This window comes from Gymnoscopelus braueri (assembly GCF_963280865.1).
Source record: "Gymnoscopelus braueri genome assembly, chromosome: 9".
In the NCBI taxonomy this organism is placed as follows: Eukaryota; Metazoa; Chordata; class Actinopteri; order Myctophiformes; family Myctophidae; genus Gymnoscopelus; species Gymnoscopelus braueri.
Window position 1 is genome coordinate 10,590,924 of NC_137610.1, and position 21,972 is coordinate 10,612,895.

Below are 21,972 nucleotides of genomic sequence, written 5' to 3' on the forward strand. Positions count from 1 at the left end.
AGGGTTGTGTTGGAGCAGAAAAGGGTGGGGGGTGGTCTGGTTGAGCAAGAAGGTGAAAGGGTACATTAAGGTCTTCCGTTGATTAAAAAAGGTCAGTAATGAGATTGTAGGAGAGAGAGAGAGAGAGATGTATCCTTCTCATCTGCCACTCATCAATCAGACAGAGGAGGAGGAGAGGACCAGTAATTTTGGAGAAGGCATTGTACTGACGTATTGACTTCATCTTAAATTGCTGTTGACATCATCTGCAAAGCTCATCACTTCAATTCTGGGGATTTTCATTATGTCCCTGATTTGACAGCCAATATGGTCACCTGCGTGGCAGTGTGATTAAATTTCATTATTGCAATTCTTATGAAAGAGAGAAAAAACTAATCAATGGTTGTTGTGCATAAACATGCTCCTACGTATTTTTTGTATTTGTATATTTTATGTTATGTTACAAAAGAAATGTACAGTCCTGCTGCCACATTATTGCACAATACATTCATAATGAATAAAACTGCAACCTACTAGAAAGAAAGGGTTTCATTATACATATCATCATTCATAATGTACACACAATATGAATTATATACAATTCCACTTAAGCGTCTGTGTACTCTCTTTACTTATGTAATTACACAGTGGGTGATACAGTTTGTGCTACGCATAGTTCCATATGATTCCCAATACCATTTCAGTACTGATCTCTGTACCAGGCAGTGAATCTAACACAGGCTTAAAACCATGTTCCTCTATCCTCTTTTATCTAAGCATGGCAATTTAGTAGAAGCCCCTTTAGCTTGGGAAGTCTTTGGTTCTTTATATAATCCAATCCCCGGAGGAATATTATAGACCTCCCGTGTAGCCTTTACCCGCATTCCTCTACCTAGTTTAGCGCTCATGCTATTGATTTTCCCATTAAGGGCTAACGCTAACCCCTGAGTAACCGGGCTCTGTGTTGCACACTGTGAAGGCTGTATTGAACAGATGCTACCCAGGGACCCTAATCAATGGCCTCCAGTGTTATGCAATATTATTTACCTGAACTCACATGTGCATATTTTTTTCTCTCTTTCTCCATTGTTTATTTTCTTTTTTCTTTTTCTCTCTCTTTTTTTGCTCTCTTTCTCTCTCTCTCTCTCTCTCTCTGTCTCTCTCTCTCTCTCTCTGTCTCTCTGTCATACAGGTGGGGTGGTGATGAGTGGCTGGTGTAGCCCGTGGTATGGACAGCGGTGAGGGCGGAGGGGAGGGAGGGGTCGGAGAGGAGAGAGATGCTGACCTCGGCCCCCAGGCTTTATCTCTTCCTCTCCTGACCCCGGCGGTCATTCCTGAGCAGGGGTTGTCTTCTCGTACCTCAGCCTCGGCCCCTGCCAAAGAGCCCCTGACCCAGACTCCTCCTCATTGGGGGGAGGAAGAGGTGGAGGAGGAGGAGGAGGAGGAGGAGGAGGAGGGGGAGGGGGCAGAGGGGTTCCAGGCCAGAGAAGAGACCCTGCAGCGGCGGAGAGAGGGGAAAGAAGGAGCAGGCGGACATTTACAGGGGAATGTAGGGTGTCAGGAGGAGCAGAGGGAAGACGACGACAGGGACGGATACCCTTTAGGGCAAGAGCAGAAAGAACAGGAGGCGTATGCAGGCGTGGGAGAGGAGTCGTTCGCCGGGGGCCTCCCAGCAGCCCTCGGCAGCGGAGACGGAGAGGAGGAAGAGGAGGAGGCCATCTCAAACCAAAGCCAAACCAAATCCAAATGTTCTTTATTACCTCAACAGAGCCAGCACAGCTCTTCTTCCAGCACTGCAATGGCCAGCGGCACACCCGACAGCAAAACAACCGCCTCTCCAAAGCCCTCCCCTTCTCCTTCCACCTCTCCAAAGCCCTCCCTTCTTCTCTCCACCTCTCCAAAGCACTTCACTTGTCCTTCCTCCTCCTCCTCCGCCCCGCTGAGCGAGACAGAGGTAAAAGACATTAGGGGAGATCAGGGCTGGATTTCTGGGTTTCCTCAGAGCTTTAAGTCCCAGCAGTTTGCCCTGGCATTCCCCCTGGCGGGCACAGAGTCTGACGACACGCCCGCTGAGGATGATGGGTCGTTAGGGGTTCCTCACACTTCCATTGCTAATGGAGTTGGTGCCAAAGCTCCAGAACCAAATGACAGCCAGGTAGAGAAAGAGGAGGATGACGAGAGAGACAAAGATGGGGGAGAAGACGCGGAAGCTGTCCTTAAAAACCTCAACCAAGACCTCTCTCCCAATTCCCTGACTAGCCACATGACCATAATGCACTCACGCAACTCCTGCAAGACGCTCAAATGTCCCAAGTGCAACTGGCACTACAAGTCCCAGCATACACTGCAAGTCCACATGAAGGAGAAACACCCCGAGACGGCTGGCCAGTGTGTGTGCGGCAACTCCGGGGGGAAGTGTGTGTGCGGCGGCGCCACACGAGGCGTGTGTGGGTACTGCAGCTCGGGGAAGCCTCACCCTCGCCTGGCCCGCGGTGAGACCTACGCCTGTGGTTACAAGCCCTACCGCTGCGAGGTGTGTGACTACGCTACCTCATCGAAAGGCAACCTCAGCATACACATGCAGTCGGACAAACATCTGAACAATGTGCAGAGCGGGGGACTCTCCAACGGCCAGGTGCACGCCTCCCACACCGCCCTCAACGGAGGCTCGTCCAACGGTCACATGGCGGACGAGCTGCCGTACAAGCTCGCGCTCCCCGCGCACACGCCCGTCACCGTCCAGCCCGCCGGCAAGATCGCGCAGCCCGCACACACGCACTCCCACGGCAAACGGTGGCGGTGCGACGTGTGCGACTACGAGACCAGCATCGCTCGCAACCTGCGCATACACACCACCAGTGAGAAACACACACACAACATGCTGCGGCTCCAGAGAGGCTACTATCTGTCCCACTGCAGGACTCTGCAAAACACAGGTGAGGAATCATTATGTCATTTATGCCGTGATTTCATATAATTGAACTGAAGAAGATAGTTTAATAAAAATCGGAATCTTTTTTTGTTACGTTTTCTCTGTGTGTCTATGTTTTAAGGTGGCGAGTTGTCCTTGACCATGCGGCTGACCAGTCAACAAGTCCCAGAGCAGCCGGTCACCCTCGGGTCCGCGCTCACTCCCTCGCCGTCCCCCTCCCCCTCACCCCCTCCCGCCCCTCCCCTGTCCCCCACCACACCGCTCTCCCAAGGTGTGTTCCAGTGCCTGGTGTGCTCTAGCTTTTCCTGTGACGGCCTGGAGTCCGTGGAGCAGCACCTGAACGCCCCTCGCTCCCTGCCCCAGTCCGAGTGGTGCTCCCTGGTCGCCGGGGGCTGCCACTGCCGGCTGTGCGGGTACACCACCCCGCTGAGGGCTAACTTCTCCCTGCACTGCCAGACGGACAGGCACCGCACCCGGTACCAGCTCGCCGCTCACCTCCAGGAGGGCGGAGCGGACAGGGGTCCGGAGGGGGCTGCCCTCCTTGCCAAGGGCAACCCGGTCCAGCTGCGGTGCGGCCTGTGTGACTACGTGACCGGCAGTCTGGAGAAGCTTCGGGGACACTCCGTCAGCTCGCACCACGAGGCCAGCGTCAGGGTCTACAGAGTCAGTACACACACAAACAAAATACATGTTCAGATACACTCAATTAAATGTGTCTTATAGCAGGGGTTCTTAACCTTTTCAGGCCATGACCCCCCAAAATAATCTGATTTGAACCGGGGACCCCCCACCCTGACAAACAAGCATTACATTTTGTTTGACTTGGTTCCGCAGATAAATATTGTGAAAATGTTTGCCTCTTTCTTAGGTAATATTTGACCATTTCTTATAGTATGTTTACTTTTGACGCAGAAGTGGTTTTATTTAAAAAGAAAGTGTTTAATTGATAGAAAATAAGTAATTTTTGTGGATGAACTACTCCTTTAAGTCACTTTAGAAATGTGTATACACTTACACTGTATGTATACTGTTGAGTGTTGCACATGAAGCAAATCATCTGGGGACCCCCCCCCCCCCCCCTCAAATAATTTTGGGACCCCCCTGGGGGTCCCGACCCACAGTTTAAGAACCACTGTCTTATAGGACCATACCGCCGTCAATACTCATCATTGTCTGTACGCAGCTATGGCCACATATTGTACATTTATTCCCTGTTAATAGCTTTTCTCCTTCATCATTAAAACATTACTGGACTTACTTGAATAATTGAGTCAGTGTTGGCTAAACATCATTATGCATTTAACCATTGGTTAGCCCTGGTTTCTTTATTTTGGTCAAATTTTCAAAATCTTTCAAAAATGTCAGCTTTAAAAAAATAAAAAAAATCTTTTTAATGCAAAAATAGCAGCTCCACAAGCTGACAAAGCATCATGTCACATGGATGTTTCCATTTTATTTGTAAGTCTCAAGGGGCTATTTTCGAATTGCTCCACATAAAATACCTTAAAACACAACAATAAAGGTACCATGAAGTTTACTATGTTGGATTACCTATCTCAAGCAAGTTTTCAAATCTCTTTAAGTTGATTTTCATACTTTACTGAAATGACTGGAATCAAATCAAACCAACTGTGGTATACTTGGTCGGCAGTGAAGTCAAGTATACCTTGAGTCTTTTAGTCAGTTGGCTAAACATGCCAGACAGCTGGTATGGCCCTTTAAATCAGTCTCTACGTGGCTCAAACAAGTCAGTGTGCAGACCACATATCCGCAAACATCCTGGGTTTAATTCCTGTCTCAGGACATGTGTTGCATATCATCCTTCCTGCCTGTCCACACTTTATTGTCTCTCCATTGTCAGTTAAAGCAAACCAGAAAACCCCCTCTCATGGTGGTGTGTTTAAGAACAATAAACCATTTTACAGACTCATAGTGAAGCAACATATTCTAATTATGTTTTGCATTATTTCTCTCTCTGTGTGTTTTTAGTTCCTGCAGCAGTATGATGGTGAGGTTGACGGAGGCTCGTGGATGTTCCACTGTCTACTTTGTAACCATTCGTCCTTGTCCAAACTCCAACTTCTGAAACACAGTCAAACACCGACTCACCAACAGAGGGAGGGCCTGCTACAGCTGCAGCCAATGGGAGGAGAGGAGCTGGCAGCCATTTTTACCATCAGGAAAAGCCCTGACGATGTCACTGGTATGACAGCTCTGTATGAATTGTGTATGTGGGCAGGAGATAGATAGAGAGAGTGTGTGTGCCTGTGTTTGCTCACATCAGAGACAGGACAGAGGAACAACATGAAAAGAAAATGAATAATGGCTGCTGGTCAGATATTGATCAGGTAAATTGATTAGTCGATACACGTCCTTGTTACATCCCCAATCACCCCCGACAACAGCTAACTAGCACCTGCTAATCAATGGACCAATAGAATCCCTTCGATACAGAGAGGATGGGGTCAGCTGGTCACCAAAGAAAACAGTGGAAGATAGATGTAAGGGACTGCCATGCTTTGGACTCGCATGCCAGTTTAACCACAGAGATTAATAGTCTCAGCACTTTGTTTGCGAATGAGGTCTATCTGGTGTCTCCTCTCTGTGTGGATTAACCCATTCAAACCGGGAACGCATCTGTGTACCACTTTAACCATTAGTTTTATACTTTGGGCTATTCAAAAATAGCAGATATACAAGCTAATAGTGCGGCACCGAGTGCCGCGCTATGAGCTTGTAGATCTGCTATTTTTTTTTTATCTTGAAAATTCATGCAAATCTTTGAATATATATTTTTAAACATATCTAAACTCAAATCTTTGCTTCTGGGGGGTCCCTGGAACAACATATTTTGAGATGGGGGTCCACGGCCAAATCATCTCATTTTGGGGGTCCTTGACATGAAAAGGTTTGAGATCCACTGATTATTATTTAGAAGACATTTGTAGAATCCCCAGAAGCAAAGATTTTAGTTAAAAATGTTTGCTTTAAAAATATATATACATTCAAAGATTTGCACACATTTTCACGATGAAAAAAAAAATTGCAGATCTACAAGCTTATTTTTATGCTATTTTTGAATAGCCAAAGAAATCTAAATGACAGAGATGTGTCCCCGGATTGAGTGGGTTAAGACCTATCCCTATCGGGGTGAACTGATGTGCTCTAAGTCTGTATTAACTCCACTCCACCTCTGAAGGGAATCTAATGAAGAATCAATTCCTGATCAATAGGGTACGGAGGCAAAGCGAGGGGAGTGGAGTGTGCTTCAAAGACATTGGTCTTTATTCAGTGGTACTGTCGAGAGGGTCATATAAACTGCCATTAGCCAGAGACCTGGCAAGGACATATGTACAACCACATATGCGAGTTAATACGATTATTTGTCTTCCCCCCCGTCCCCAGGAGAGTTGAGTGAGGACATGGAACCTTGCAGTGAGACCCCCACTGGACCTCTGGACCAAACCAAAGACACATGGAACCTGGGGGTGAAGCAGATTCCTAAAGAAATAGGTTGGGTTGCATCTACCTCTAAAACCATTCAATCATATTACATTTTAAAATACTGACATTATTTCAAATTAAAGGTAGGGTTAGTGATTTTCTTTGGTTAAAATAAGTGTTAAATAGCTCTATATTCTGATAGTACTCATTGCTATAGAGTGTTCGTTCAGTAAAAGGAGTCCCCTTGTCTCTCCAACTCTTTATAAAACAGAAATTTTTCGTTTCATTTCCAATTTTATCCAATCAGGATAGAGAACTCAATCAGGATATAGATTAAACAAGTGAAATTGGAAGTGATGACACTAAGAAATGAGCAGGCAAAATTGGAACTGGAACACTATAAAAATGAAGCTTAAAAATGGGTACTTTCTCCTGATTGGCTGAGATTTTGACACCTACCGGAAAATATATTTTCTGTTTATTAAAGAGCTGGAGAGACGGGGAGACTCCTGTTACTGAACAAACAGTCTATAGCAATGATTACTATCAGAATATAGTGCTTTAACCTTTTAACAAAATACTTTTTGTTTTAACCCAAAAATATCACTTACCCTACCTTTAAGCAAAATGTTATATATATATATATATATATATATATATATATATATATATATATATATATATATATATATATATATATATTTACACCTATTTACGCCTTATATGTTTTTTTCCCCCTTGAAGATGAAACCCTTGGCGATGAAAGGGAGAAGAGAGACTTGCTTCCTCCAGTCAAGCGTCCATCCTCTGGGTTTGAGGAAATAGAAAACCCCCTCTCACCTAAACGCCCTAGAATACACCAGCAAACTGAGAACCAGCAGGTGAACGTGACAGTATTTTAACTTAAAAGTGGGTTCCAAAGTGATTTATGGTGACGCCGATATACTATTAAATTCACGTCGGCACCAGTGCAGAACATTACATCGAAACAGAGACATTAAAAAGACGAGCACAAGGGTTACTGCACAAATTTGATTATTTGCTTCCAGTACAATGTGAGAAATACAGAAATAGTGGCACAAATAATACGGGGGAGGACTAATCCGAAACGGCAAAGCCTGCATATAGATGAATCCTTTGACTGCCTCCTGTTCATCTCCCCTCATAGTTAAAGCTGCACTATGCACTGTTACTTCCCTCTTCTACCCCGGATTTGAACCCTGTTTCCTACGCAAGTGCTGACATTTTTACCATTGAGCTAATAGAGGCCTGCCTGCTTGCTCAGGGGATACATTTAATTTTGACCTTCAGGCCAAAATTCGTGTCAGATCCTGTGTCTAGGTGAGACATGACCTTTGACACGATCTAAATGTCTCTCAACAGAAGAGCAGAGAGACAAATACAACCCCCCCAATTGTATGAGTTATATTGTATTAACATACTCTACCATACAGATTGGACAAAATTATATTTCATGAAAAAAAGTAACATAGTGCCGCTTTAACCACTTAAGCCCTATAGTTTATAGTATATTTACACCAGTAAAGTAACCCTTTACTGGTGTGCCCCAGTGGTCTATACTAGGCCCCCACGCTTTTCCATCTACACCAAATATCTTGGGTGAAAATAACGTGACGTATTGTGAGCTTGTGCTGTAGATCTGCTATTTTCACCAAATGTTCACCCCTGTATTGGGACGACACTAGGGTTCATGTGGTTAAACGTCTTCCTAACCACATTGTCTTGTTTTAGACTGTCCAGTGCCCTTTGTGCCAGGTCAAACTCCCATACCCACACCTGAAAAGACATCTTACGCACCTGCACAGTGTGGCCCAGGACTGCGTGGACAAGCTCATCGGCGTGGTAAGCGCTTGCATGTCTGTGTGCACAATACAAACGAATGCGAATACGCTTGCTTGTGTACACAGTAAAATCCTCAGTGTACTTTGACTCGGCAAGTGTACAAAATGTTAACAAATGGACTATTGGTGCATTTGTACACTCTCAGAGTTACAAATGGATAGACACTGAGGATTTTACTGTGTACTCATCCTGCGTACCTTGGTCAGAAAACGGGAGAAAATGAGCAGCCAAAGCGTGTGTGTGTGTGTGTGTGTGTGTGTTGGGGGGGGGGCAGTGAAATGTAGGGAGACAATTCCATTAAGAAGGCACCAGAGAGAAAGGCTGTGCTTTTTTAATGCATGTTTAAGTAGCTCCCGCTATCATCTTCGATGCAGCCGTGCATGCTGTGTATGTGTGTGTACATCTTTCAGAATGGAAGAGCGAGAGAGAGAGAGAGAGAGAGAGAGAGACGGAGAGGGGCTTGACTGACTGACTGACTGACTGACTGACTGAGGGGAAAAAGCCAGTGCTTCTATAATGCATGTTTAAGTAGCCCTCTATTACCAGAAGTGCAGTCAAGCTAAAAGAGGGGGGGCCCCAGTGCTTTTTACTGTGTCTCTCCAGCTAACAAAGACTGGTCATCTATCCACATCACCGTCCTCCATCTCCCTGGCCCCCGTATGCTAAGTGGTCTTTGTCTCTCCCTCTCTCTGCCTCCACTTCACTGCCTGCTTTTCACCCTTTCTCCCCCTCTGTTGCCCCTCCTTCCCTCCCTGCCTCTCACCCACCCCGTTACTCCTATCCTTCCGTTTGCTGCAGTCTCTTTCCCTGCCTCTCTCTCTTCCTCTCTCTCCAGTGTTTTTGTTCATACCCCTCCCTTCTTTCCTGTGTCTCCCAATCTCTCTCGCTCTCTCTCTCAATTTCTCTCAATGCGTTGCCCCTCCCATCCTCTCTCCGAAGCGGTTTCTCTCTTTTTATTTTGTTCATTGCCCCTCACTTCCTCCCTCTCTCTCTCTCTCTCTCTCTCTCTCTCTCTCACCCTCTCCTCTCCCCCTCTTTCATATCCTACGCCCTTTACCCCCCTCCCCACCACCACCTCCACCACCCTCATCTCCCTCCCTCTCTCACTCTCTCTGATAGTAATTGAGGTTCATTAATTCAGACTGAGGTGATGATGGCCATTATGTACCTTGCTTTCCAATTACGCTCTCTAGATTAAGCCTGACCTTCAGTTTTCTCTGCAATGACTGTGTGTGTGTGTGTGTGTCTGTGTGCGTGTGTGTGTGTGTGTGTGTGTGTGTGTGTGTGTGTGTCTTATGAAGCTGTTATGCGGAGAACACTCTTGTCATGTAAATCTCATCTTTGGCTGTTCTGTCCTTTCCTTAGGCTAGCTAGCTGCTCACGCAGATATACTATTTTCTCTCTGTGTTGGAGCTGCAGGGACAGAGATGTGGGTGTGGGGGGGTGCTCTATATGAAGAACGATTTTAAATAAATTCATTATTCAGCTCAGTAAAGTTTTATTAAACCCTCGGGCCATGTCAGAGGGTGTCGTTGGAGCTGAAGGGCAGACCACGCATATCCCCACCACATCCAGTTCTTACAAAATATATGTGCTTTGCTGCATGCAGTGCAGCACACAGAGGTTTAAGATGTAACCGCACACTTAGATATTCAGACAGTTAAATGTTTTATGATATTGGGACAGGGAACACACACACTCCCCTGTTATATTTATACACCTTGCTATTTTCCATTATACAATTGAACATATTTTATTCATAATGTTGGGGTAAGAAAAGAGGGGTAGCATTCAATAATGTTTCAGTCCCTGCAAGGGAAGCAGCGTCGAGCCTAATTTGCAGACACGGTCGGGGAAAGACGCAAACTGACGGACCATCACTTTTGATTCTTTCCCAGGTGACACCGTCCAATGCGTCCATGGACCAGCCAGAGCCTCCTCTGGAGACCGAACAACAGACTGAGAACGACTCTCACTCAAACCGCTCCCAAAAAAACAGCTCCCGTTTGAATAACATAAATACAAATGACTCCCCCGCAGCAGATTCCCCCGCCACCGCGGTTGACTCCCCAAAAGACAACGGTTGGTGTTTTAGAACCCATGTTATTACTGTATGTTCATGATGGAGGTGTTTCTTTTAAAACAAAGGCTCTTCTTCATCCTTTTGATTCGGTAGTGATAAAAACCAAACGGCAATGTCTAACCACTCCAAATACAAACATTATATTAATTTGATCTTAATACTAGAATTGGCTCAGTGCTGAGCATTGAGGCAATGCTGTGCATTTTACAAATACATTTTTTGTGTTTTGTGTGTTTGTGTGTTGTTTTTTTTTGCAGTGGAGAACACTGAGGAAGATGAAGCCGCACCCAAAGATGTCACAGCTTTGCTCACCCCACCCCTGGAAGACAGCACCGCTCACCCTTCCAACAGCAGACCCGCTCCCCAGTCCCCCACGCAGCTTCCGCCCCCCTCCCCGCCCAACTCCCCGCCCAGCGATCCGCCTCCCCCCTCCGATCGCCATGGTTACCGGTTCCGTTGCAGCAGGTGCAGCCTGGCATTCCCCACTCAGGAGAAGCTGCAGCTGCACTGGCAGTACCACGCCATGAGGGCGGCGACAGAGTGCCCCCTCTGCTCCAGGCGCTGCCGCAGCCAGGAGGCCCTGCAGAGGCACATGCAGAACACACACTCACAGCTGGACAACACAAACGGCATGCAGCACACACTCCTCATGCCGCCCCATGCTGCTCAAACGCAAGCAGCACAGAGTGCAAGCTGCTTGGTTCAGCAAGAGATTAGCTTGTCACCTCAGGTGGGTCAAGAAGCAGGTGACGGCGAGGATGAAGAGATGGAGAATGAAGCCCTGGGAATGGAGGGAAAGGAGGAACAGAGACAGGAAGGGAAGATTGATGAGAGCGAAATCGCTGCTGAGGTTGATGGAGTAGCGGAGGATATAGTGGAGACGGAGAAAGAGCAGCAGGAGGACAGCGAGTCAGGCCCCAGTGCTCATGTGAAAAGGAGCTTCAACCCCAGCATGGACCGCTATCTGGATCCATCCCGGCCCTACAAATGCACCGTATGTTCTGAATCCTTCACGCAGAAGACCATTCTCCTGGTCCACTTTAACTCAGTCTCCCACCTGCACCGGGCCAGACGGGCCCTGCAGGACTCTGGCCCGGGGAGCCTCGCTACCCCTGAGGCTCCCCGGGGCCCAGACCCTAGGCCGTTCCGCTGCCGACTGTGTGGAGTGGGCTACAGTCAGAGCTCCACCCTTGACATCCACCTTCGTTCTGTTCTCCACCAGACCAGAGCCCGTGCTGCGCAGAACACGGCACCACAGAACCCAGCTTCTGGCTCAGCGGCTCCATCCCCAGGCTCCACTGCTCCAGCTCAGGCTGTTACCACCAGAGAGGAGGCCTCCAAGGGTCTGCTTTTAGCAAAGAGGCAAGATCTGATAAGCCCCTCCCCGCCACAGCTCACCCGCCCTGGACAGACTGAGAGCTACCAGGCTAAGAAGAGAGTTGCAGAGATGCTAGCTTCCAGGAACCAGCTAATGCTACTGCAACAGCAGCAGTTAGCCCAGGCCCAAGCCCAGGCACAGGCCCAAATACAGCAGCACACAGCGCTACTCCAGTCCCAGTTCTTCAACCCAGCACTGCTACAGCACCTTTCTTTAGGACCAGAGAGCTTCCTGCAGCAACACTTCCCTCTAGCAGCAGATAACCTGCTATCTCTGCAGCAGCAGCTACTTTTACCTTTTTACCTCTCTGGAGATGTGCAACTTCACCCAGATTTAACTCTGAAGAGCCTAGAATTTAACCAGTCAGACCCCGCCAACTACACCTTGATAGAGCAGCTTAAGAGCGAGGCTATGTATGAGCCCAAACTTCAGCTAGAGGAGGATCAAGCACAGAAAACAAGTACCTCAGATCTAACCCAACCATATGATCAGGTGCAGTGTGTGCTGAAGGATGAAGTGGGTGGCAGTAGTGCTTCCATTAACCAGGCAGAGGCAGAACCCACCACATCCAGTCGACATGAGGAGAAGAAAGAAATCACCATTTCTCCTGTGAAAATTGAGAAGCAGCAGGAGGAAGCCAAACCAAACGTTTCCTCTTCCCCTAGTAATCTTGGACCTGAGTTCCTCCCTCCCAGAGTGCCCTATGCTGCTGTGAATGGGGAGCCTGTCCGGGCCTTGCTGCAGACCTATGGCTATGAGCTGGCCCTGCAGTATATACAGAGCAGACAAAGACACCAGCTAAAGATAGCATTCCATGCTGCACCAGAGGGACAAGAGAACACTGACATTAAAGAGATGGAGGTCTGCTTGGATGAGAAGAGAGACGACCTTAGGGAACAACAGAATGGAAAGGTCGAGTGCAAAGAGGAGACTGGACAGGGAGAAGCAGGTAATGGAGTGGGGGATAGATTGCAAGAGGGGAAAAGGTATGACAAACAAGACAAGCCAGCAAAGGCAGAATGTTGTGGTGAGGGAGAAAAGTGTACAGATTGTGGTAAGCTGTTTTCAGATGCCCTGGTGCTGAAAAGCCACCAAGAGTATATCCACAGGCTGCTGTTTCCCACCAATATGCTGGAGAGGTTTTCCAGGGAGTACAGGAAGGAATACGACCGGCAGTACCCACTTGCGCAGCCCACGTCTACGGAGACTTCAGCTATTGCCACCCCTGAAACGGCACCAGCCCCGACCCCAGAACCAGAAGCTCTACCAGAGTTAGTTAAACCCCAACCACCTTCTCCTGTACCCACAGCTTCAGATCCCATGCCTAATCCTTGTGCCGCCGCTACAGACGTACCGGCATCAGTGCATGTACCTTCCCCTCCTTCATCTCCTTTCCAACCACAAATATCTCCACAACAGGAGGAAGCAAGGGCTCCTCCAGTCAGCTCTCAAGCCACACCCCAGGCTAAAACCATACCTCTCTCCTTACCCAAAATGCCCATGCTTCCTCTATCCTTACCCCAACTTCCCCTACCCCCTCTCCCCTTCCCTATGGAATTGTCTCTCCTCTCGCCTGTTATGATGCAGTCTTTGGCTCTTCAGTCCCAGTCCTGGTTGGATACTGGTATGACCTCTGACCTTGCCAAACTCTACCAATCCCAGCTCAGCCCAGTGTTGCTAGGGCAACAGCCGCAGATTAACCCGGCATTGCTAGGGCAACCTCCTCAGCTCAATTCTACATTACTCGGTCAGCCGTCGCAGATGAGCCCTGCGCTGCTGGGACAACAACCCCAAGCCAGCCCAGCACTGCCAGAGCAGCAGCAGAATAAGAGAGCACGGACTCGCATCTCAGAGGAGCAGCTGGGCGTTCTGAGGGATCACTTCGACATCAACACTCTTCCCAGTGACGAAGAGGTCATCAAGATGTCTGCCCTCTCCGCGTTGCCTCATAAAGTCATCAAACACTGGTTCCGCAACACCCTATTTAAGGAAAGGCAGAGAGATAAGGACTCCCCCTACAACTTTAATAACCCACCCACTATAGCGCTAGAGGAGTCCAAGGAGGAAGTGATACAAACCCAGTCTTTGGTAGATTTTCCATTGTCAGCGTCCCCGGGGCTCCCTGCCAGCCACTCCCCACAGCCCCAGATACTAGACCCCCACAGGGGCGAGCCCCACAGAGGCCGTCGCTCCTCTCGTACCCGCTTCACTGAGCAACAGCTGGACACTCTTCAGAGGGTGTTTGAGGCCACGCCCTATCCCAGAGAGGAAGAATATGACAGGCTGTCTGCTCTGCTGTCCCTCCCCAACAGGATCATCGTCGTGTGGTTCCAGAATGCCAGACAGAGAGCCCGCAAACATCAAGACAGAGGGACAGAGGATGGGGCAGAAGGGAAGACCCCGGTGGAAAACACTCATAGACAGAGAGGTGGCTGTTCTAAGAATGACGATGACGACTGTGGTGATGAAAGGCAAGGAGAACATCAGAATGAAAACTCCATGGATCTGACCTATGAGTATTACACCCACCCTGACTCACCCGTCGCTCTGGATTCCCCTCCTGCGAGGGAAAACACCCCGGTGAAAAATGAGCCAACCTCCATTAGTAAGAAGAAGCAAGTTGATGATACAACTTCAGTTCAAACTGAAAGGAGCCAGGCCACCACTCAGATCCAAAACGGCACTACAGAAGTCCAGAGTCAGAGGAAGGAAAGTGACGCTACGCAGATACTTTCCTCAACACAGTCTGAGCTGCAGCCTGAGCCTCAATCTCAGCCAGAAATATCCACAGGGAGATCCCAGTCCAGTGGCTATTCTTCTCCAAAAACACTTAATACCACCCTGTCTAAATCTCAGTCCAACCCTGAAGACTCGCACAACCCTCCTTCCAGTCCAGCACTACTAGGAAAGCCAGCCCTCCCCGCAGTCCCAGAGTCAGAAACAAGCTCCCCTCGGAAGCCTGATGCGATGCCAGCCATATCCGCTGACACCCAACCACAGAACCAGCCCCTATCACAAGCCAAGGCCCAGTTCCAGTGTTCCCTCTGCCCCATGTCGCTGCCTTCATTCCAGCTGTGGCAGGACCATCAGACCAGGCACCTTCTGGCAGCCCAGTCCCAGGTCCAACTCCTCCACCCTGGTTTCACCGACCGGCACATGCCTTACATGATGCTCCACCCCAACCACTCCCTGATAGCCAGCCAGCTGCTCTCAGGTGCCATGCCCCAAATACACGGCAACCCTGCTCACGCCATGATCCCACACATGAACAACATGCACCTCAAGAACACGCTCTCCGAACACACCGGCAGCACTCTCACCAGCCTGTCTCAAACCTCAATGTCCTCCATGAAGCCGAGCTCAAAAGTTGTGTCAGAGGTCAGCTGCGATGGCCTAGGGGGCGGGAGGGAGTCTGAGGAGGACCAGAGGAGGGATAAGCGGCAGAGGACCACCATCACCCCAGAGCAGTTGGAGGTGCTGTACCAGCGCTACAGTTCGGACTCGAACCCCACCAGAGGAGTCCTGGAAGGCATCGCTCGGGACGTGGGCCTCAAGAGACGTGTGGTGCAGGTACCTCACACCAATTCAACAGAATAAGATTAGCCTGACTTTCTTTAATATGGCGTCACTGTTGGGTGGAAACCTTGTACGTCCAAAATCATTAGTTTTCAGTAAAAAAAAGAAGAAGGAAAAAGAACCTGTGTTCATTGGTTAAATATTTATAAAAACACAGATAGCCTTTACAACTTTCAACATGGCCTCCCTATTTTGTGCATCTGATTATAGGATTCTTTTTTTATATCAAGCTTTTTCCAAAATAGTGAAAAATTATTCTACACGCTCACAACACGTCACATCACGACACGTTGTGAGCTTGTAGAGTGGCTATTTTCATTACTTTTGCACAGCACTTTTGCACGCCACTTTCATACGATGAAGTATAAATAAGGGCATTCATTTATGAAAAAAAAATATATATTGAGATATACCATACATACATATATACAGTGTGTATATATATATATATATATACATACATACATACATACATATATATATATATATATATATATATATATATATATACATACATACATACATACATACATACATACATACATACATACATATGTGCGTGTATGGGACTGACCGACTTCAAACTCGGTGCGCGCATATCGTTCGGATTTGCGGTTGTCCAGAACCGCCGATCTGACCAATATGCCCATAGATGGGCATGCCAATATACAGGGTACGGATATATACTAATGACAGGAATGTCCATACATGGGTATAAAAGGCACAGGGACAAAAGAATACAGAGATCTCCATATATAGGCATTAAAGGGACAGGTAGATAGACAGACAGATACAGCTCTGATAAAGCCCCCGACACTATGACTCAGACATATTGGTCGGATCGGCAGTGCGACCTAGATGTAAAGGCCGTGTAGCGGCCCCGAACCTCTAGTACTGTGGTTCTCAACCTTTTCAGGCTGCGACCCTCCCCAAAAGAATCATATTTGAACTGGGGACCCCCCTGACAAGCACTTGAAATTGTAAAATAGACGATCTACAAGCTCACAACGCCTCGCGACACGAGGCGTTGTGAGCTTGTAGATCGTCAAACTAAAGTATAGTTTGTTTACTATACTATACAATATGCCCATCTATGGGCATATTGTATAGTTTGACTTTACTGTCATCTGGGGACCCCCTCAAATTCATTTGGGGACCCCCCTGGGTCAACCCACAGGTTGAGAACCACTGCTTTCGTATACATATATTATTCACACGCACACACAGTATATAAACACTGTTTCTGCTTCCACAGGTCTGGTTTCAGAACACGCGAGCCAGAGAGAGGAAGGGACAGTTCCGGTCGGCGGGGCTGGGAACCAGCTTCAGCTTGGGCCTGAACCACCTCCGCTGTCCATTCTGCAGAGCTCTCTTCAAAGTGAAAAGCGCCCTGGATGCCCACATGAGATCCCGCCACTGGGCAGAGGCTGAAAGAGCGGGCTACAATTTGTCAATGAGTAATGGGTCCCCCGGTCAGATGGGGAGCATAGCTATGTCCTCTCTCATGGACAGGCCGGGACCTTCTGTCCCCTCCCACCCCATTCCAAACCACGGCTTTGTTATCGGCAACAAAGGGCTATCTATGAAGCCGCCTATGTCCTCTGACTCTTCGGTCGTCGACCTGAACAACCCCGAGGAGGAAGACGAGTTTGATGAAGAGGATGACGAGTATCCGTGTGATGAGGCCTCCAGCATGACAGACCAAGGGACCCTAAGTCCCGAGGGCTCTGGGGGTCCCAGCTTTGACTGGGGCGAGACGCAAGCTCAGAGGAGTCTCCAGCAGCAGCAGCAACAGCGCCAGCGGACACAGATGAGCCACTTCCAGATCCTCCAGCTCAGAGACTTCTATAGGAACCACCGCACGCCCAACAGGCACGAGTGTGAGGGCCTGGGCCAGGATCTGGGACTCCCCCACCGAGTAGTGCAGGTAATGGTTTCATTCAAATCCTGCTTCTTATAGTCAAGATTATGTTGTTTATTAACCCATTCAATCCAGAAACGCATCTGTCATTTTAGATTTCTTTGGCTATTCAAAAATAGCAGATCTGCTATTTTTGAAAAATCGTGAAAATGTGTGCAAATCTTTGAATATATATATTTTTAAAGCAAACATTTGTAAAATATTTTGTTCCAGGGACCCCCAGAAGCAAAGATTTGAGTTACAAATGTATGCTTTAAAAAGTACATGTTCAAAGATTTGCACACATTTTCAAGATTTTTCAAAAATAGCAGATCTACAAGCTTGTAGTCCTGCTATTTTAGAATAGCCAAATAAATCTTAAAATGACACAGATGCGTTCCCGGTCTTAATGGATTAATGCCCTTTCATGAAGTATGACTTCATATTCTTTTTAATGCAAACCTCTCTTTTGCAGGTGTGGTTCCAGAATGCCAGGGCCAAGGAGAAGCGGGCCAGGAGCCTGAGCACCGACTCCGCGGAAAGGGAACAGGCCGAGCTGACCGCCGGGGCAGGGGAGAGAGACAGAGCTTAGAGAGGCAGACCATTCTGGTCCCCAGTGCTTCCTTTCACCATGCCCCCTACACCCCCCCCAGAACCCTCCCTAATGCCTCCCTCTGTAACTTATATACCCTGTCCACTTTGCTGCCAAACCTGTAACCTGAACACCCCAAAGATGCAGACCCACGGTGGCCCAAAGAGAAGCTCTCTCAACCAAAAAAGATGGAGAGACCAAACCCTACATCCTGTCAACCCTGCAGCTTTCCACCATGCTTTCCTTTTTATCTTTCCCGGGGGCTGTCCTTCCCCCTTTGTCTGCCCGGAGCTCCTCATCCCCTGACCAGTCAGACACAACAACAAACCCTACGAGAACCAAACTTCACCTTGATTATTAAAAACCAACCGGATGCCACAGAGTCCAAAGAGCATTCTCCAAGTGTGTGACCTCACTGCCCAGCTAGACCTGCAGTCTACCTCTCAGTCTGCATGACAGACTCCACCATGGGCCCTCCAAAACAGACAGTGCTAGTCTGCTAGCTGTGTGTAGCATGTAGTCCCAGCTTCTTCCAGGCTGGAAAAAGAAATTTGTCAAAGAGATTTTAGTGTAAATAGTGAACTCCAAAAGAAAAAACTTGAAGAACGGGGGGGAAAAAATAATTTAAAAAAGTGAACAAACAAAACAGTTAACGGAGGAAGGAGGGAAAAAAAGAAACCAGAATAATATCCTTGAAATGGACATAATGTATTCACCAAGAGCTTTTGTAAAGACTGACTCAGATTCCAAAGCTCGTAACCAAAATTTTACATGTCTGTGGATTTAGTTTCAACATGTTTTTGAGTTTGTTTTTGTTTTTTCAATAACAAACTGCAGAGCTGACGTCTGTATACGGTGAAAAAAAGGGTGAGACCTGCAGCGAAGCCGAGTACCAATGGACTGGTTATGGTGCTGGCAGATGGCAGCTCCACCCTCACAAGCCAATGATGAGTCTTCTGTTGTACATGTACACCTTGTATGTTCCTTTAGTGGATAACAACCCAAATAGCACAGAAAGCAAAGGCCAGTTTGTCCCCAATGGGACAAACTATTTTTATAGCACTCAACCATTATACTGTATATGAAAACCTTAACCAAACTTACAAAACCTACATTGTGTGTGTTTAGTAATAGTTTCTTAATATAAATCTTATGGAGATGAAAAAAAAACAAGAAAAAAAAAACTGTCTTGCTTCTATATAATAGTGTCATGATTATGGGAAGATTATGACAGCTTTGATATGATATGTTTAGGTAAGGTGACTTAACTGCCTTTCCGCCCTGTTTGAATATACCAATGGCTTACCAATGTTATGTGATTTAATGTAATGCTTTCTATGCTCAGGTCAATAGCTCAACCCGGTTCTGTTTCAAATGTGCTCATGACACTAGATTTCTGTTTCTGTTTTCTTTTTAAACAGAAGAGGCACGACTAAGTATTAAAAAAAAGATATCTAGAAAAACACCTCTGTACTTCAAAGATCTGAGCTTTTCACCTCTGAGTTATAGATTGTCACATGAACCTTATTGAAACTAAAGTGTTTAATAGTGTGAGGGGTAAATGTACAGTATTTAGCTTTCGTATGGTTGACTCAAGACTTCATTGGATGTTTGAGACATGGCTTCCTCTTCTACTGACAGATGGGGAGCCACTGCGCAAGGAAAAAAAAAACTTTGGATGTTATCAATGTTATTTTTGTACACTAAGTTATTTGCCCTTATCTGTCTCCCTTCTTCTCCTCTGCTTTTCCTCCTCTTTATTCCCCCTCTTTTTCATTTGCAACCAGTCCCTATCCCTAACTGTAATAATGATAATATAACAATAATAGCTAAACAATAATTAATGCTTTAAGACAAAAATCCAAAGACGTGATAATACTTTAACTGTATGACCTACAAGGAAAAGCGCTACTGTTTACTTGACGATGTATTGCTGTTTTTAAAAAGAAGGAAAGAGTCCCTATATCTAAGCTACTGTTTTCTGCCTCTCAATAAGCACACTGGAGACTGTAACCAAAACCCCAACCTAGAGCCATGGCAGTCTGTAATATAGCGGTTAAAAAGTTTTACTTCTCTTTGAGCAATGTTGCAGTTTATTTGTTTTTCTCTTTGTTTTTTTTACCATAGTGTCGAACTTCAGCCCTTAAGGATGTCCAGTTTGCTGCTAATGTACTGTAGTTTCTAACGATACTGTAGAGAGATGCATGCTCCGATCGCTTTACCACTAGGCTTTAATGACTACAAACTGTAATGATGATACCTGTGACGCTGTTGATAACTGCTCTTCTGTTATTCTGGTGAAAAACAAACCTGATATTTTGGGGCTCAATTCTGTCAAATATGTGTTTTTTTTTTCTTCAGTATCCCATTACTTGCGCTTTTCCGAGGAGACGAGCAAACGCCTTGAACACTTTCATAATACCCACGTGTTTTCTCCCTGTTCAAGATCCATTCTTCTAGGTTTCAGAGAAACAAACTTGAGACACTTAACGCCTACAAAGATACTGTATAGCCATTTGAAGGAGTTCAGCCCTAACCCTAACAATGGTATGGTGTCAGTCTTTGCAAATTTGTTGCAGTGTCTCTTGTCCTCTAGGACTCGCTGACCTCACAGACTGACATCAGAGCCAACCTTCCAAAGGATGTTTAACTGACTAACTCTGTCATGATTCTTGCTCTTAAACTAACCAATGTTTACTACAATACCAATGAGCTTTCTTCTGTACAGAAATGTGCATTCCAAATACAACACGGCAGTTTTTTTGTATACAGATTACTTAAATAACAACCACAAAGTTCAGTTCTCATATTCTCTGATCTTAGTGACTGTAAGATGTACATATTGGGTCCTTTGTGGTGAAGGGACTCTGTTATCCTTTACTGTAGGTAAAAAAAGAAAAAGAAAAAAAAACTATTCTGTTTCATTTTTCTTTCTGGAGATGTTGTTGCCATAGTGATGACCAAAAAGATACCTGTGATGTGCACCTGTCCCTATGTCCTGCTCCAGTGGTCTAGTGTGTCTATATTCTCTCCCAACCTCCCCCCACTTCTCTCAGCAGTGTGTGTTTCTCTTCCCTCTCCTGTTCTCCACTGAGCTAAATAAAGTCTGCTTTGGTGCACGCTCTGGTCTCATCTCTTTGGTTCTTACCGAGAGAAGCCATTTTGTGAGTGTTGCGCTATGTAGGGTGCATCCGTATTATGTCTGCGTTTCAGGTTATATGTTATGCGGCTGTGTGTGTGTGTGTCTGGTATTCTGAGTCTTGTGATGTGCAACGGTGTGTGTGTAAGGCGTTTGGTGAATGGAGCCGTGACCTCTAGGGTCACTTCATTAATTACATTTGTGACATTCAGCCAGATGAGTTTCCTTTGTGACTAAATGATATGATGAATATTAACGACCTTGGATGAATTACACTGCTGCTCCTGCTGCCACTGCTGCTGATGATGATAATGTGTTTTACGACTCAGAGGAGAGAGGGGAGGAAAATTGCACACTACAGCACATTTAGGACACAGAGATACATTTTCATATGAAACATCTCAGAGAACACGAGACTAGGCTGGTAGACCAGGTTCTTTTATTATTTTGTCAAGGGTTTGTGCAAAACTTTCCACTGGCTCTGCGGCGGATGTGTGACAACTTCCTAAAGAGAGAAACAACTTGTACCAGCATGGATGGGGATGCAATGCACAGCCTCAGATCTGTTAGTCCTTCCCCTATAGCAGCGAGGCATTAAGTTAACCATCGCAGAGAGGTGTGACAACAGAGGAAACACAAGTGCTTGGGAGCGGGGATGCTGCGAGTGGTCGGGCAGATATGCGTCCAGAACAATAGCCGAGTAAATGCAGAGAAGAGGGCTCAAGATAGTCCTGCGGCTGATGATAGCCATCTTAGAAAGTCATCCTGATAAAGTGATCCCCCACTATTTCTCCTTCTCCCCATCCTCCCACCCTTAATCAAATGAGTGCTCTGCAGCTGGTGGGGTTTGCGGCAAAAGGGGGTACAGGGGGGGTGGAGAAAGGGAGGGGGCTTTGGGGGGGCTTGAGGGATGGCGTGAAATTATTGCCTGCTGGTGTATATGTGACGCTGGGGGTAGAGGGGTAGAGTGGGGGGTTGGGCGGGGGGCTGGGAGGGTGTAATGTCATTGCCTGCTGGTGTATCTGTAGTGGGGGGCTCATTTAGATTTAGATTGGTTATGTGAGGAGAGAGCTGAAAGGCCAGCTC

General features: G+C 46.9%; 1 protein-coding gene across 1 annotated transcript; it reads left to right on the forward strand.

Annotated features, from left to right (window-relative positions):
• Positions 1-1,207: 1,207 nt before the first annotated feature.
• On the forward strand, positions 1,208-20,810 carry LOC308092172 (zinc finger homeobox protein 3-like; the record flags this gene model as incomplete). The annotated part of the gene is made up of 11 exons (XM_080438023.1): positions 1,208-1,402; positions 1,541-2,915; positions 3,033-3,574; positions 4,901-5,114; positions 6,317-6,424; positions 7,100-7,236; positions 8,108-8,218; positions 10,117-10,300; positions 10,559-15,249; positions 16,511-17,182; positions 17,631-20,810. 11 exons carry the CDS (start codon positions 1,208-1,210, stop codon positions 17,745-17,747), a joined length of 8,346 nt encoding a protein of 2,781 aa, XP_080294149.1. The 3' UTR covers positions 17,748-20,810.
• Positions 20,811-21,972: the final 1,162 nt, after the last annotated feature.